At 45.5% G+C, this 13,973-nt stretch overlaps 1 protein-coding gene across 1 annotated transcript; it reads right to left on the bottom strand.

The window, feature by feature from the left end:
• Nucleotides 1-271: 271 nt before the first annotated feature.
• On the bottom strand, nucleotides 272-10,261 carry LOC134037443 (neurexophilin-1). Its single transcript, XM_062482715.1, has 2 exons — nucleotides 9,817-10,261; nucleotides 272-1,033 (listed from the first exon to the last, which is right to left on the bottom strand). The coding sequence occupies exons 1-2, from the start codon at nucleotides 9,871-9,873 to the stop codon at nucleotides 272-274; spliced, it is 819 nt and encodes a 272-aa protein (XP_062338699.1). The 5' UTR covers nucleotides 9,874-10,261.
• Nucleotides 10,262-13,973: the final 3,712 nt, after the last annotated feature.

Here is a 13,973-nt window from a genome sequence, read left to right on the forward strand (position 1 = left end):
ATTGACGACTGCTGAAGGTGAGCACCTCACAAGGATCGTTGTGTGCATACTGTATGTTTTGCATATATAAGATTTACAAATACAGGTATCAGTCCACAGAAAAGGTACTGTATGCCACAAAGGTAATGTTGCCGCGAAAACAGTCGGAGGGGCGTTTCGAGCTCTGGTGTGCCCCTCTCACTCGTTCACACGTCATCCTGTCCACCTCAGCTGCCAAATCCCCTCCCCTCTCTCCTGTGCTGCTTCTCCCCCCAGCCCTCCCCGGCCCCCTCTACCCCGAAGGCAGGTAGGGCATCTCGTTGTGGTAGTTGTAGTCCGGGCAGACCTTCTGGACCAGGCGGTAGTCCGTGCTGTAGAAGGAGATGTAGATGCAGATGACCTTGAAGGGCTTGGAGCAGATCCAGGAGACGTGACTCTGAGTCTGCTCCTGGAAGCAGGTCTTGGACGGGTCGTAGTTACACAGCGAGGTGCGCTTGCTGCGGTCCACCTTCTCATAGTCCACACGGCAGTTGAAGATCTTGGAGTCCTTGGGGTAGACCACGCTCTGGCGCTCCAGGTCAAACTCCACCGCCTTGACCGGGGGCACCAGGCTGACAGAGATGTTGCCCTGGCCCGTGGAGTTGTGCCGGAAGTAGACGCTGAACGTCCCGTTCCCGTGGTCCACGATCTTGCCGGTGATGAGCAGGTTGAGGCGTACCGTCTTGATGTTGGAGTAGAAGTCCCCCCAGCCGAACATCTTCTTGAACTTGCCCGTCTTGACGATGGGCCTGCGCTTCACCCTGGAGCTGGAGGAGGTGTCGGGCTTCATCAGGTCGCTGCCCAGCATCTCCCAGAACTCCTGCTTGGAGAAGGGCACCGGGGAGCGGTAGGGCAGCTCCAGGGACGTGGCGTTGGCCGCACGGCTCTTGCTGTGGAGCATCCAGCGACTCAGAGGGGACGGAGGCGTCTGACCGGTCAGCACGCCCACCATCTTGGTCGACTCGTCTGACGGGCCTTTAGGGCTGGACAAGTCTTCTTCTTGACCCAGGGCCAGCTGAAGAGAGAGACCGAAAGACGCGAAAGGAGGAGAGAAGAAGAGAGTGGTTGTCGGGTTGAGATGGAGAGATGGAGAAAGAGAGAAAGAGAGCATATGGAGATGAAAAAGAAAGAAAAATAAGGTAAGTATTAGCAAGGGAAAAAAGGACAGAAAACTAATTAAAGGTTTAGTCGATACTTAATTTAGAACTCCTACCTGTCGTAGAAGTTATAGTGACATTCTGTCAATGTTCTATCATATAAACGAGCGTTTGAATTTGGGAGGTACAGTATGTACACTGTTGTTATATTCTCTTGTTTATTAAGCCTGAAAGCGAGTTTTCCTTTGTGTCTTATTTCCAGTCCCCCACCGTATAAATATAACTCCCCCGGCTGATAAAGCCGCAGGAAGAAATAGAAGTACACTCCTGTACCAGCAGCTCCTTGAGAGGCCTGGGGGATCGAAGGAGATTTAAGCGCCACAGTGTGCGAATCGGAGTGGTGAAACAATTATTGCTTTGGCGCGTTCTGTGGAGGTGGACGGCGGGGGCAGAGGAGTCCACCTCAATGTGCAATTAAGACCTACTGTTTTAATTTAAAAATCTGCATCGGCGGATGCACAAAGCTGTCAGATGTTAACCATGAATGAGGGGAGGACAGGGAGAGGAGAGGAAGGTGAACACGAGATGGTCGTGCTCTGCTCAGCTGCTTTGTGAGAGTGTGTGTGAATGTGAGAGCCAGAGTAATAGGTCATTATTTGATGGTAATGATCTATTAACAGGTAGACTCTCTTTGCTGTGGAAGCCTGGAGTGCTGCTCTGTCCTTTTGATCTCACCGTGGAGAAGATGTGTGTGTGTGTTTCTGTGTGTGTGTCAGTTCACTGTTTGTGCTTGTGCCCAATAATTGTGAGAACGGTAGCCTGTTAGTGTGTGTGTGTGTGTGTGTGTGCTCGTACACGTGCACGTGTGTGTGTGTGCATGCTCGTACACGTGCACGTGTGTGTGTGTGTGTGTGCATGCTCGTACACGTGCACGTGTGTGTGTGGGCACTGTCTGCGAGGGCAGGGTTGTTCCCAGTCAGCCTTGAGGTTTGATACATAATTCATGTTTCTCTGTCTGTGCTCTGATCCATCTACTGTCCTGACTGCCAGGGCTTCCTTATACTGGCTTAGTCCGGATTATTAAGTCTTACTCATTTTTATTCCAGTTTATGCAGGTTTTTCATTCTCAGATTTGTTCACTTGCATTTCAGACAGTCTGTCATATTGATTTTCTGTCTCTCTAAAACATTTACATTTAGTCATTTAGCAGACACTCTTATCCAGAGCGACTTACAGTAAGTACAGGGACATTCCCCTGAGGCAAGTAGGGTGAAGTGCCTTGCCCAAGGACACAACATCAGTTGGCATGACCAGGAATCGAACTGGCAACCTTCGGATTACTAGCCCAATTCCCTCACCGCTCAGCCACCTGACTCCCTAGACATGCGTTTCCTTCCATAACAACGTGGATGCCATTTCAACACATCTTCCGAAAAGCTCTCGCTGCTTTGGAAATGGTGTGGTATTGACTCCTGACAGAAGTGGTCTCCCTGGTCATCAGCTGACCTCACAGTGTCAGGTCCAGACCCCTCCCCCCCCCCCTCTGGTTACCTAGATACCGCTGCTTTCCCGCCCTTTTCTCCGCAGAGAGAGCGTCCTCACACAGACAGAAACACATGGGCAGGCCTGACAAGAGCTCCTGCCACTTGAATCAGAAAGTTTTGATTTTGTCCCTGAAAAGCACCCACTCATTAATAATGAATCAAACTTTGGGAGCCGTAGGCATATTGATTTAAATCTTTTCTGAGTCTTCTTCTCTGTTTTGGGGTGCTGGAGGAATTCGTGGCAGAATGATTGCAATTACGAATTCTGTTTTCCCCCCGCTGGTCTGCCAGTGAAGTGACAGGGTGTATTTGATTTGTCTCTCTATGTTGCCCCACATCTGCTGGGCAGGGGGTGGCATGCTGCCTAGATCCCTGTAGGTGGAGCAGGGGAGCCCCTGTGGTATCCTTCAAAGTGCCCCTCCGGAGCTGTATTGATATAACATGATAAGTCACGACACAACTGTCTAGCATGTTTGCATCCCACCGATTCTTCATGCCCTTCATGTCACTACTCTCAGGTGGCACCCGGTTGCAAGTTGATGACAACAGAGAGGGTGACTCAGCATAAATGGCAGAAACTGAGTTGATTCGAGGATGTGAATAGGTTGAGGAGGCTAAGAGGCTGTGCAGAGATTAGCAGAGAACTCTGCTGCTGTTGAACAGAGGGGTTGACCTGCTCTGGAACTGCTGGGGGTCTCTTGGAGTGCACTGCTCAAGAGCCTCAGACACATGTTGGAACGGCCTTTAATGGATGATTACTGGGGATATAAAACAAAGGAGAGCGAGTCTCCCTCTATGGAGCAGATGGCTAACAGCTCTGAGAAAGCAGTCTGTAACCATGTTGAGTCACCATGCTGAAGGTTAAAAATGGGCTGAAGCCCATTCATTTAGACGGGTAAGGCTATTAGCTTAGAGTAATATCCTACAAGGTAAAACTCTATAATAGTGTCAGATGTTTGACATTTTGTAACGTTTTATGCAGAGCCAAGCTTAAGACGGTATAATGAACAGATTGAAAAAGGCATTTCATGGTCTGTGGTAGATTGTCTCTTCAAGGACGCAACTTTCTAGAACGATGCCGGGTTACAGAGTGGGCGATGGGTGGGCAGGTCAGGGTCTGGGGTGGCTTGGGGGGGATTTTGTCATCTGTTGTGTATGCTGTGTGACTCAGTGCGACGCATGGATTGGAGGGGGCTAGGCTTCGTCGCCGCGGTAATTGTGACTCATTGAGCATTAGTGAGAACAGGCCCTAGGCCTCTCTACCGGCGGGGGGGCGGGGGGTTGTGCGTGTGGGGGGGGGGGGGGGGGGGGACAGAGGATGAGAGTCACAGAGAGGAAATGATCCACCCAGGCCCGCCAGCTCCACAGGCAATAATCAGCCGGTTAAAGTGACAGGTACACCATTTTACCTCCGCTCCCCTCCCCTGGTGCCTGTGGCACAGAATTGCTTTAACAAAGCGCAGAGATCAGGGAGCAACTTAGCTCAAATCTGTGCAATAACGGCTCTGTCACAAAGCCGAGGTGGTGTTGTGAGACAACTGTGCCAACTACAGAACTATTGTTCCAAATATAGACCCTTAGCAATAGTTTAAATATTAAAGTGTTCGCGTCTCGGCTTCCCAGCGACACGGCGGGTGTGGTACGGTATGGCGGGAGTCTGTGGAGCCTGTTTAGAGACAGACACACCGCATGAGCGCTGGAAGCATGTGCTTATCCTGGGAAGCTGACAAGTTCAATAAGCACTCCGCTTTCCTCTGGCTGTTGAGTTGAAATCTTCATCTCTAATATGACATACATTTTTAATTAAGGGACCAAGGCGCTGCCCGCATTTCACCGTTGCTTTGTGTTTTTTTTCCTTCTCTCCAGCTCCAGACCTAATACGTTCACACCAGGAGTCTTCTCCTTCTGTTCCATGATTAAAATCTTAGAGCAGCTGTGCCCTTATAACTAATTATTCCAATGGCTAGTGCAAAGGGGTGGGGGAGAGGGAGAGAGAAAAGGTAATTTCACAAGAAACAAGCCGTTTGACTCTTAATTAATAATTTACGCCGACTTCAAGGGGGTCACCAGAGCTTAGCTCGGTGTTGGGTGGACCAACCAGCTACAAGCACATTTAATTTTTCTTCTTCTTTGTAGATAGTTTTTTTTTCAAACTCATTTTGGACGGCGTTAGTCCTGCGGCCCCAGCGGGCCTGGGTTCATTGTTCATGCGGAGGGAGAAGCCAGCCTCTGAATTGGCTATCACATTTTTACATTATAAAATATCGACAAGGTGTTGGCTGTGATGCAGGGCAGGGCGGCCGCTGTGGGAAGGTTCGTCTGGGGACCAGAGAGCAGGGGGTGGTGGGGCAGAGCTGGGGGAAGCTCTGCCGTGGCGTTCACACCTGTCTGAAAAGCCATGAAGGAAGATTGGACTCCATGTATCCTCACAGATACTCTGGAGGAGTGGGGAGTGGGGAAACCTTCAACAGAGTGCTCCCTGGAAAGACACAATTAGCGAGGTGTTGATTTCATGCTTTTAGATTGTATTCCAATGTCAACACAAACATCACAGTGTTAATAAACTGTGAGATCTGTTTGACAGTTGACCTTAAAGATCCCCCAGGCCACACACTGTACTGGTGATAAGCAGAGCAGAAAGTAATGTTAAATGAAAGTCACTCGAGTGATCTTTAACTACAGAACATTGAGTGAGTTCTGCAGGAACCCCCTGGTCACCCCCATACGATAGCTTCCATGGACGCTTATCACACAATGATGAGGTCAACACGGTCTTCGGCCATACATTGATGAGGTTACCGTGGCCACCCTTTTCAGACCCTAATGAGGTCCTTATTAGCCCTCGTCAAAACAACAGTGTCTCCCATGGTGACAGATGGTGACAGATGCCCTTTCTTACAATAAATCTGCTTCTCTTGACCACTGTGAGATCCTGTGTCCCTCTCAAACGCGATTTGTACTTATAAACTTCTGTTTATTCACTCTTATTAGAGCATATTAAACATAACGAGCTCTCAAGCTGCATCACTCTAAGCATGACCAAATAGATGTCTTGTGTTATTTACAAACATAATCCTGCTCCAGTAGGTCCTGAGCTGAATATTAATATTTACTTCTCTCACTCCAGTCAAACCCTGTTGTAGAACCCTCAGACATGTAGGATGTTCAGAACCAACCTAGAACATGCATGATAGGCTCTATGCAATGAATCCCAGGAACTTCCAAGCATGTGTGACATCAAATGCTACCTTTTGGAGTTGTTCGACGTTGTCACGCCAGCGGAAACGTCCGGCCTTCATGGTGTTCACCCCTGGCTGAAAGCCATATTCCACTGTCCACACAAGCAGACAAACCTCCACACCTCCACCCAGGTCCAACTCTTATCTGTCTCTCCCAGTGTTTCGGTGTCAGTAAATTGCACGGGTTAGAACACTGAATTCTGACTCAGAGCGGTGCTCTGCTTGAGAATGAAAGGCTAAGGATGTGTCAGCATGGTGCCTCTCTATCTCTCTCCCTTTCTCTCATCATCTCTCTGTGCTACCTTGTGTCAAGCAGGCAGGCAGGCAGGCAGGCGGGCCGGAGGGAGCCTGGGGGCCGGGCCTCGCCTCGGCTGGCGGCCTCTGTGGGTGGCCGGGGGAAGGACGCACCTTTGGGGTCATACGTGCCGTGCCTGTGCATATCTCAAGCTGTTTTACACCCCAGGCAGGCAGGAAAGCCATGGAGCCTGTCCATTATACCACCAGCAGCCTCTTCTCTGCCACTCAGGCTCCATGTATGCACCCCAGCGTGGGCCTCAGTCATCACTGCCCACAGAGCTCACCAAGCTCAAGATCAACTCATGATCACGTATCTGTATGCATCCACACAAGTCATTAAGAGAAAATTAGGTTGGTGTTATACCATTGTGATATGACGATGAAACAAAAATACTATAACTGTCCTTTCAATCGATACTTGAAGCATTTATAGGGTTGGTAAGCGATGAGAAAATTATCGTGAATATATATACAGAGAACCACGATATGAGGATGAACATGTTTTTTATACCCAGAACACCCTGTAATGATCCACTTACACATACAGTGAACTGCTTTGAATGTGCTCTCTAATTATTAAGGCTTAGTTGTCAGCCTCAACTTGTGTTGTGGGTGTACATAATGTATTACTTATGTATAGATGGTATTATAGCTGTTTACAAAACAATACAACAGTTATAGCTATTAGAAAATGCTGTTGATTTGATGTTCACAAAGGAAGCTGGGCATCTGCATGTGTGTACGTGTGTACGTGTGTACGTGTGTACGTGTGTACGTGTGTTTAGTAAGGGGAGCTAAAGCTAGCAATGGAACACATACAGTATAATAATGTGATTGAATTCTGGATATATCCGACATTCACCTGGGAATGTCGGATAGGGGTAGTTTCAGGGTAGTGTTCCTGCCTCGCCAGGGATTCGTTTGGGTGGACACAGCCACTGGCCATGAAAAGAGAGCTGAGTATCTAAGAAAAAGGAGTCAAAGACTATCTGACAAGGCAGAACTGGGTAAAAGAGCCCTATGTGGTTCAAATAAACCTGGGAGCATCTCTGACTTTACCTTGCATTACATCTCTTGACCAGAAAAATGCTTCAACCTCTAATGAGAGACATTCAATGAAAAAAAAGAGAAATATCAAGTGTTTTGAATAAAAGCTTGGCTAACTTCACTCCACAGGGTAGTACTAGCTCCCATAGCTGTGAGATTTTAAAGACCGCAGTCATAAAACTCAGTCTCTCTCCCAGATGACTGGACATCTGAAGCCTAAAGAGATCCTGTTTGATGCCATCTTCTTAACATCCTGACTTTCCTTTGGGTGGATCTAGGTTTTAGTATGAGACAATGAGGCGAGGGACTCAGGTGGCTGATCGGTTAGGGAATCAGGCTAGTCATCAGAAGGTTGCCGGTTCGATTTCGAAAATGATGTTGTGTCCTTGGGCAAGGCACTTCACCCTACTTGCCTCGGGGGGAATGTCCCTGTACTTACTAAGTTGCTCTGGATAAGAGCGTCTGCTAAATGACTAAAATGTAATGTAAAATGAGGCCCTGGGTCCCTGCTGTTTGAAGGTTACAATGCAAATGCAGGACTAGCACTCCATAGCAAACAAGCACATATGTGTGTGTGTGTGTGCGCATACACCGGTCTTTGTAATGTTTGATTGGTCACATCTCTCCACTGATCCTGATGCATATGTATTTTTGATTGCCAGTGTAAAATCTAGTGTAGTAAATATCCAAATTGCAAACGTTTAGCAAGTTAATTGCCTGAGTTAGATTAAATACATTCCATTGAGTCTATTAAAAACAAATTAAAACTGTATAGAAGCGGATGAAAAATGACTGTAACCCTATCGAAAAATAAACATAATTTCCACATATATCAATCAATTAGAAAGCACTCAGTCGTGATAGTTTATATTATTCATAACCTTTTATCAGTTTGGAGGACATCGTAATTAATATTTAAATCCTGATCTCCATTATCATATTCACTCCTCTGTTAATACTGGACTATTAACCATCCAAGGAGACTGCTGAAGACTTCAGCTGTATAGCATTGACAACGGAAACTACCTAAATCTCAATATAAACACATGGTTTAAGATTATTTACTTCTCTATTGCATAATGAAAAGTTGGATGATTTGCTAACTGCTGTATAATTTATTAATGTCATCAAGCTAACGAATTACCCAAGATTCCATGCTGAGAGACATGACGTGCGTTTAACACTTTCGATGTGAGATATAGTGATTGTACACTCATTAACTATATCATAATTTGCACAATGCCTTGTAACTGCAACCAGAATGCATAATTCTCCCATCTTAAAATTATGTCCAAAACTGAGACGGCACATCATTATGTATTATTATATATAGCCTAATACAAACGTTGACTGAATAGCTGAAGCATAGCTGAAAATGTACTCATATTTTTTTAAGTCAGTTTAAACATTTTATTTTACTTTTCAGCTATGCTTTTAGACTTAGGCCTGTGTATTAGGCTCCTTCGGGTGTCTCTATTAGGTTGTAAACTTTACTACTCGTTCAGCAAATCTAAAAATAGTTAATTGCTTAAAGGAATAGTTATTTTAAGGTTTTAGCATATATATGTATGACGCTATCCTCGTTTCCTGTTGAGGATCCCCGTAGACACACAACACACGGAGTTTACATTGACTTTGTAAGCCACAAGGTCAAACTTGAAAATATGACAACCTCGCGCAGCCAAAAGGTAGTAGAGTAACAACATTTCAACGTATAGCCTGCGTCACTATCATCTTCTATTGTCCACTTCATCCACGTTTCTTGTTTTGGCAAACATTGGAAGTTGTGGATGTGTGACACACCTGCTTGTTATAATTTAACAATTTGACCCTCATTTACACCGTTATTGCCATCGCATATTGTATCCATATAGGAAACTGAATTGACTAATCAGCTAATCCTTTAATTGGCTTTAATTGGGCCTGGATCATGTGTTTGGGTATCTTTAAATCTCTGTCCTCAGAAAAACAGGTAGTGGAAGAAGAAAACAATGTAGGATAGCCTATTGCTGTTATACTGCAGGATACTGAACATGGCAAACTAAATAGCTTTTTATCAATGCCTATTATTTTATCTTCTTCATGAGGGATATATCACGTAATATCACAAACAGAAACACATTATTTAATATGGCTTATATGCGCTACACCTTGCATAGATTATCCTGCATATTTAACGATGTATTATACTTTACTTGTATTTATTGTTTTGATGAGTAGTAGGCCTAAAGTTATATTTATGTTATTACGCATCGTATTATTTTAACAGTAGCCTATGTCACCACGACCCAATAACAAAGGCACTAAATGTGATTTGTGGTATCATGCACTGGGGTTATGGATATTGAAGCGTACTTGACGCACGGGACCTGCACCCACTACTAGCGCATTACCCACGGAGTAACCGCTCGATATTACTCTTACTCACTCGAGTAACGCGAGTAGACAATTCACCTGTCGGTAGCAAATGCGTTTGATTGATCCCACTCGCCATTGGCAAATTAACCTAATGGAGATTGATACTCTAATGACTAACTTTTTATCAGTGTATCGTATCATCTGTAGCTTGCTTACCAAGCACGCTGTTCCGTTCAAGAGAAGCAGGATAAAACCATGGTTGGAACGCATCATTGTGGCGCGCAGACCCGCAGCTCTCCCCTTAGTTCCGAACACAGCTTTCCTTCAGGAAGACTCTATTCCTCCGGCGCAATATCCCTCGAAGCGAACATACGGTCCCATGTCCACAGCAGGCTCAACTGCTACACCTGCAAACCGTTGAGATCTGCCTTATTTTACCTCTCCTGGGTTTGAGTCAAATCAGTGGAACATGGAAAATCCATAGATGGGTAAATGACAATGTGCCGTAGTGTTACCATCCACACGAAACAGTTTCAAATTCCTGTTCAGTCCGCAGCAGTGTGACTAAGATTGTGGCACATCATATCTAGTCAACGTTGTCTTTTTAGCTCCTCGGGATGCAAGTCTGGTGAAAGTGTGAGGTCCTACATAGCTGATCATCAGCGCGTGTAGAGTGGCAATGCACTTGCATTGACGTTTAAACAGTTTCTTCTCTCTCTCTCTTTCTCTCTCTCTCTCTCTCTCTCTCTCTCTCTCTCTCTCTCTCTCTCTCTCTCTCTCTCTCTCTCTCTCTCTCCCCTCACTCACGTCTTCCTTTGTCTTCCACCATCTCAAACCCACTTTTTCTCACCAATGTTTAAGTTAAATCCACCCAGTATTTATGGACAACCCTTCACATAATTGCCTGTCTCTCCACATTTATAAAGCATATAACTGAACATATATGATAATAGCTCCACAGCATCATCAGAGCTGTTAACAGACAAACGTATTAGGCTATTTGGTGACAGGTGTGATACAGACATCTCTGGGCTTCAGGGCTGATCAAATTAACCATTTATTTTTGTCGTCGTCTGAGCGATTTTTTCCGGACGGGCGTGCTGTTTTGATAACTTATCTTCAATGGTCGTGTTTCCATGCTCTCTGTTTTTTCCATGTTTTTCTGTTTCCCCCTGCAGAGCCTCTGGTCGATTTAAAGCCCTGTACTGTTGAACATTATTGACATTTGTGGTGAGCCCTTTGAGCACCCCCAGCAAAGTGTGATTAATATAAACATTTCTTGTAACACAGCTCATTAGTAACAGGTTAATGGGCTGAAATGCTGGTTCTCAGGTACCTGATAATTCTATGGTACCTGTCTGTCTGTCTGTCTGTTTGTTTGTCTATCTATCTGTCTACCTGCCTTTCATCTGAGATTGTCTGTTTTCCAGTACCCAGAGGGGTTAGTGTTTCTTCTAATAACGTGCGTTCTGGTAAGGCGAGTGAAGGGGTCAGTTGATACCAGCTCAGAGATTTGTTGGAGGTCCATGTGAGACGCTTAGGAGGCAAACAGGGAGAGGTCAGAGGTGAGAGGTCATTGGAGGCCAAGGCCTCTCTGGATAAATGTGTCAATAAATCATAACTTAGACATCAAGAAGAATGAGGTGTCTCCGAAATATGCACTTCTCCCAACTCCTAGGGAAATTGTGATGTATCACAAATTTCACCTCAGTGTGTGTGTGTGTGTGTGTGTGTGTGTGTGAGAGAGAGATGGAGAGAAATTGTGTGTGTACCTGCATGAGTGTGTGTGTGTTTATCTGCATGAGCGTGTGTGTGTCTCTAAAGATCCCCTTTCTGTTTTCATTATGGCCTCCTGAACCCTGATGAAGGTGGGGAATGAGGTCCTGGGCTCGAGGGAGTTCTCAGAATCTGCTAGATTATTTTAGACTCAATAAACCTGCTCATTTCTAATCGTATTCTGCCTGCTCAGGGCCCAGGACGCCAGAGGAGTTCATGGGGGGAGAAACAGCAGACTATAAAGGGAGATGAGCTCCCATATCTGCAATCTAGTAGAAAGACCAACCTTCATAAACCCCCTTTAAGACGGACCGCGTTCATTCATACACACGCTTTCACTCCTACACATGATAACAGGCCCATAACTTACAGGCTTATTCTATCAAGGGAGGACCAAGACATCAGACAATTATTTATCTTTTTACTTCACCAAAATAGAGTGAATGCAAAGACAATTTATCAAGCCGCACCAAGGACTGGGTGTTGGAATAATAATGTTTTACGGAGTTGCCTCAGCATAACAAATACAAAGAGTTTACAAGTCAACCATTGTGCTGTCAGTGCGTGATTTGGCAGTTTGGCTTGTAATCCTATTTCACTGTGTCATTGTGTCTGAATGAGAAACTGCTGGCGACATCCATGGCCTTGTGATATTAGACAGGATGACTACCACTGCTGCAACTAATGTGGATAGAGCGCCCTCTAGTGCCTGGTATTGGTCGCACATCCTTTTGACAGCGCCACAAAGGTCAAAATCGCATAACGTATGTGTAGTACAAACAGCGAAATGTTCCTATGCGTTGTTAATGATACTATGTTATGGAACAGTTGTATGGATGTATCTACGGCGAATGCTACACTTCATATAAACTTTGAACAACATTTCAATGCAGGAGCATCATAGTGAGGTACATCTGAAACGACACTTGAGGGAGCTATTGCCTTTGTAAATCTGAACCGCTGAGAAATGTTTCATGCAATTCATTGATAACATTTTGTGGGCAATACTTTCGACTAAATTCGATGAAACTTGGTGCATGAGCAATGCAGTTGTGCTGACAGTGATAGCACATGTTGTGAGAAGCTGAAAGTTTGGGACGGGGATATTACTGGAGGCCTGATGTTTGGGATGTCAAGTATCAAACTTCAGGAGCTTTCTCTGCCAAATGTTACTAGCTAAGTGCTTCCTCACCAGTGAGTCTCCAACTATCCAGTTTCACCCGTCCACCTCGATCAGACATGTACATTTGCGAGAGTAGAAGCTTGAGATGAAACAGAATGTAGGTCTGATTGTAGTCTGGTGTAGCAGGATGGAGGTGGTCCAGACTGTCATTAATAATAGCAGCAGATCAGTACTTGTGTGCACTGTATATAGTGAGCCTCTCTCTCGTTTCCCTCTCCTCCTCTGTTACTACCTTGTTATTTTCTTTCTTTTGTGTGTCTCTCTCTCTCTCTCTCTCTCTCTCTCTCTCTCTTTCACACAAACACGCATAACAATATCAATTTCCCCCCGTATCCCTTCCTCTCCTTCCCTGTAATTCATTCTCACACCCCTCTCATCCTGATCTGATATCTGGAGGGATTCGCACTGCAAAATATATGAGCCATTCTAAGTACATCAGTGACTTGCCGAGTCCCTGTGAGTTCCCCTGTTCATCTTGCCCAGTGATGATCGATGCCCGTGTCTGATTTAAGAGGCAAGGACAGGATAAAAGGACAGGGTGGAAGGTGGAGGAGAGAGGACAGGGGAGGGCTGAAACTGGAGGGATAAGGGTGGTCTAAATGTGGATCGAGGCATGAAAGAAGTCTGAATGTGGATAGACGGATGAAGGAGGTCTAGAGCTTAGGGTAGGTCTACAGACTCAGGGCCCATTTATCCCCGATACAGCCTTCTTTTCTTTGTGTTTCATTTCCGCTCTTCCTCTGGGAGAACGTTTCTCTTTCGTTTCGTACTTTCCCAGAACCACTGGCCCCTACCTTGCTTCTCCAACAACCCTTATCTGTTCGGTTAATCGTTGCTGTGTGGTTTGTGGATGTGTGTGTGTAGCCTTGGTATATTTTCTTTGTCTTCCCTGAGGTATATTATTCAGGAGCAGTCCAATGTTTAACCCTCATCCTCCAGCCCCTGTCTTTGCCTGTAGTTGTAATAGAAAGTTAATGTTGGGTAAGTGGACCTCAGTGGGCTAATTGAGTCACAGTGGGGAGGGGAGGAGACTGGGTCTTGTCAGGCTTTTTTCTCCTTTGTTTTGCGTGTGGAGTGGATTACTTCCAGACTCTGAGACAGCCTCGGAGTTCACTGTTAAAATATGTTGATTCTCACTGTTGTTCTTCATCTCCTTTTTTATTATTACTTTTGATTTTTTTTACTTCTGGAAATGTTCCCCCCCCCCCCCCCACCCCCCCGTTTCTGTTTCTCCTCCTTGTTCTCTCGGTCGAATAATATCTGGAGGTTTATTATCTTCCGGTGGAGCTGGCCAATAAATGACCAGTCTCATTAATAGAAAAGAGAAGAGTTCAAGCAGATGTCTCAGAAAGGGACAGTGAGCAGATCTTTAGGACTTTTACCACTTCATTTGAGGAATGATCAATGAGGATGG

Source organism: Osmerus eperlanus, chromosome 2 (genome assembly GCF_963692335.1).
Source record: "Osmerus eperlanus chromosome 2, fOsmEpe2.1, whole genome shotgun sequence".
NCBI lineage: Eukaryota > Metazoa > Chordata > Actinopteri > Osmeriformes > Osmeridae > Osmerus > Osmerus eperlanus.

Excerpts from the sequence above, each read along its gene's own strand:
- LOC134037443 (XM_062482715.1), bottom strand. The coding sequence starts at position 9,873 with ATGATGCGTTCCAACCATGGTTTTATCCTGCTTCTCTTGAACGGAACA. Across the intron at positions 1,034-9,816 it reads TGAACGGAACAGCGTGCTTG|CTGGCCCTGGGTCAAGAAGA; the intron begins GTAAGCAAGCTA and ends CTCTCTCTTCAG.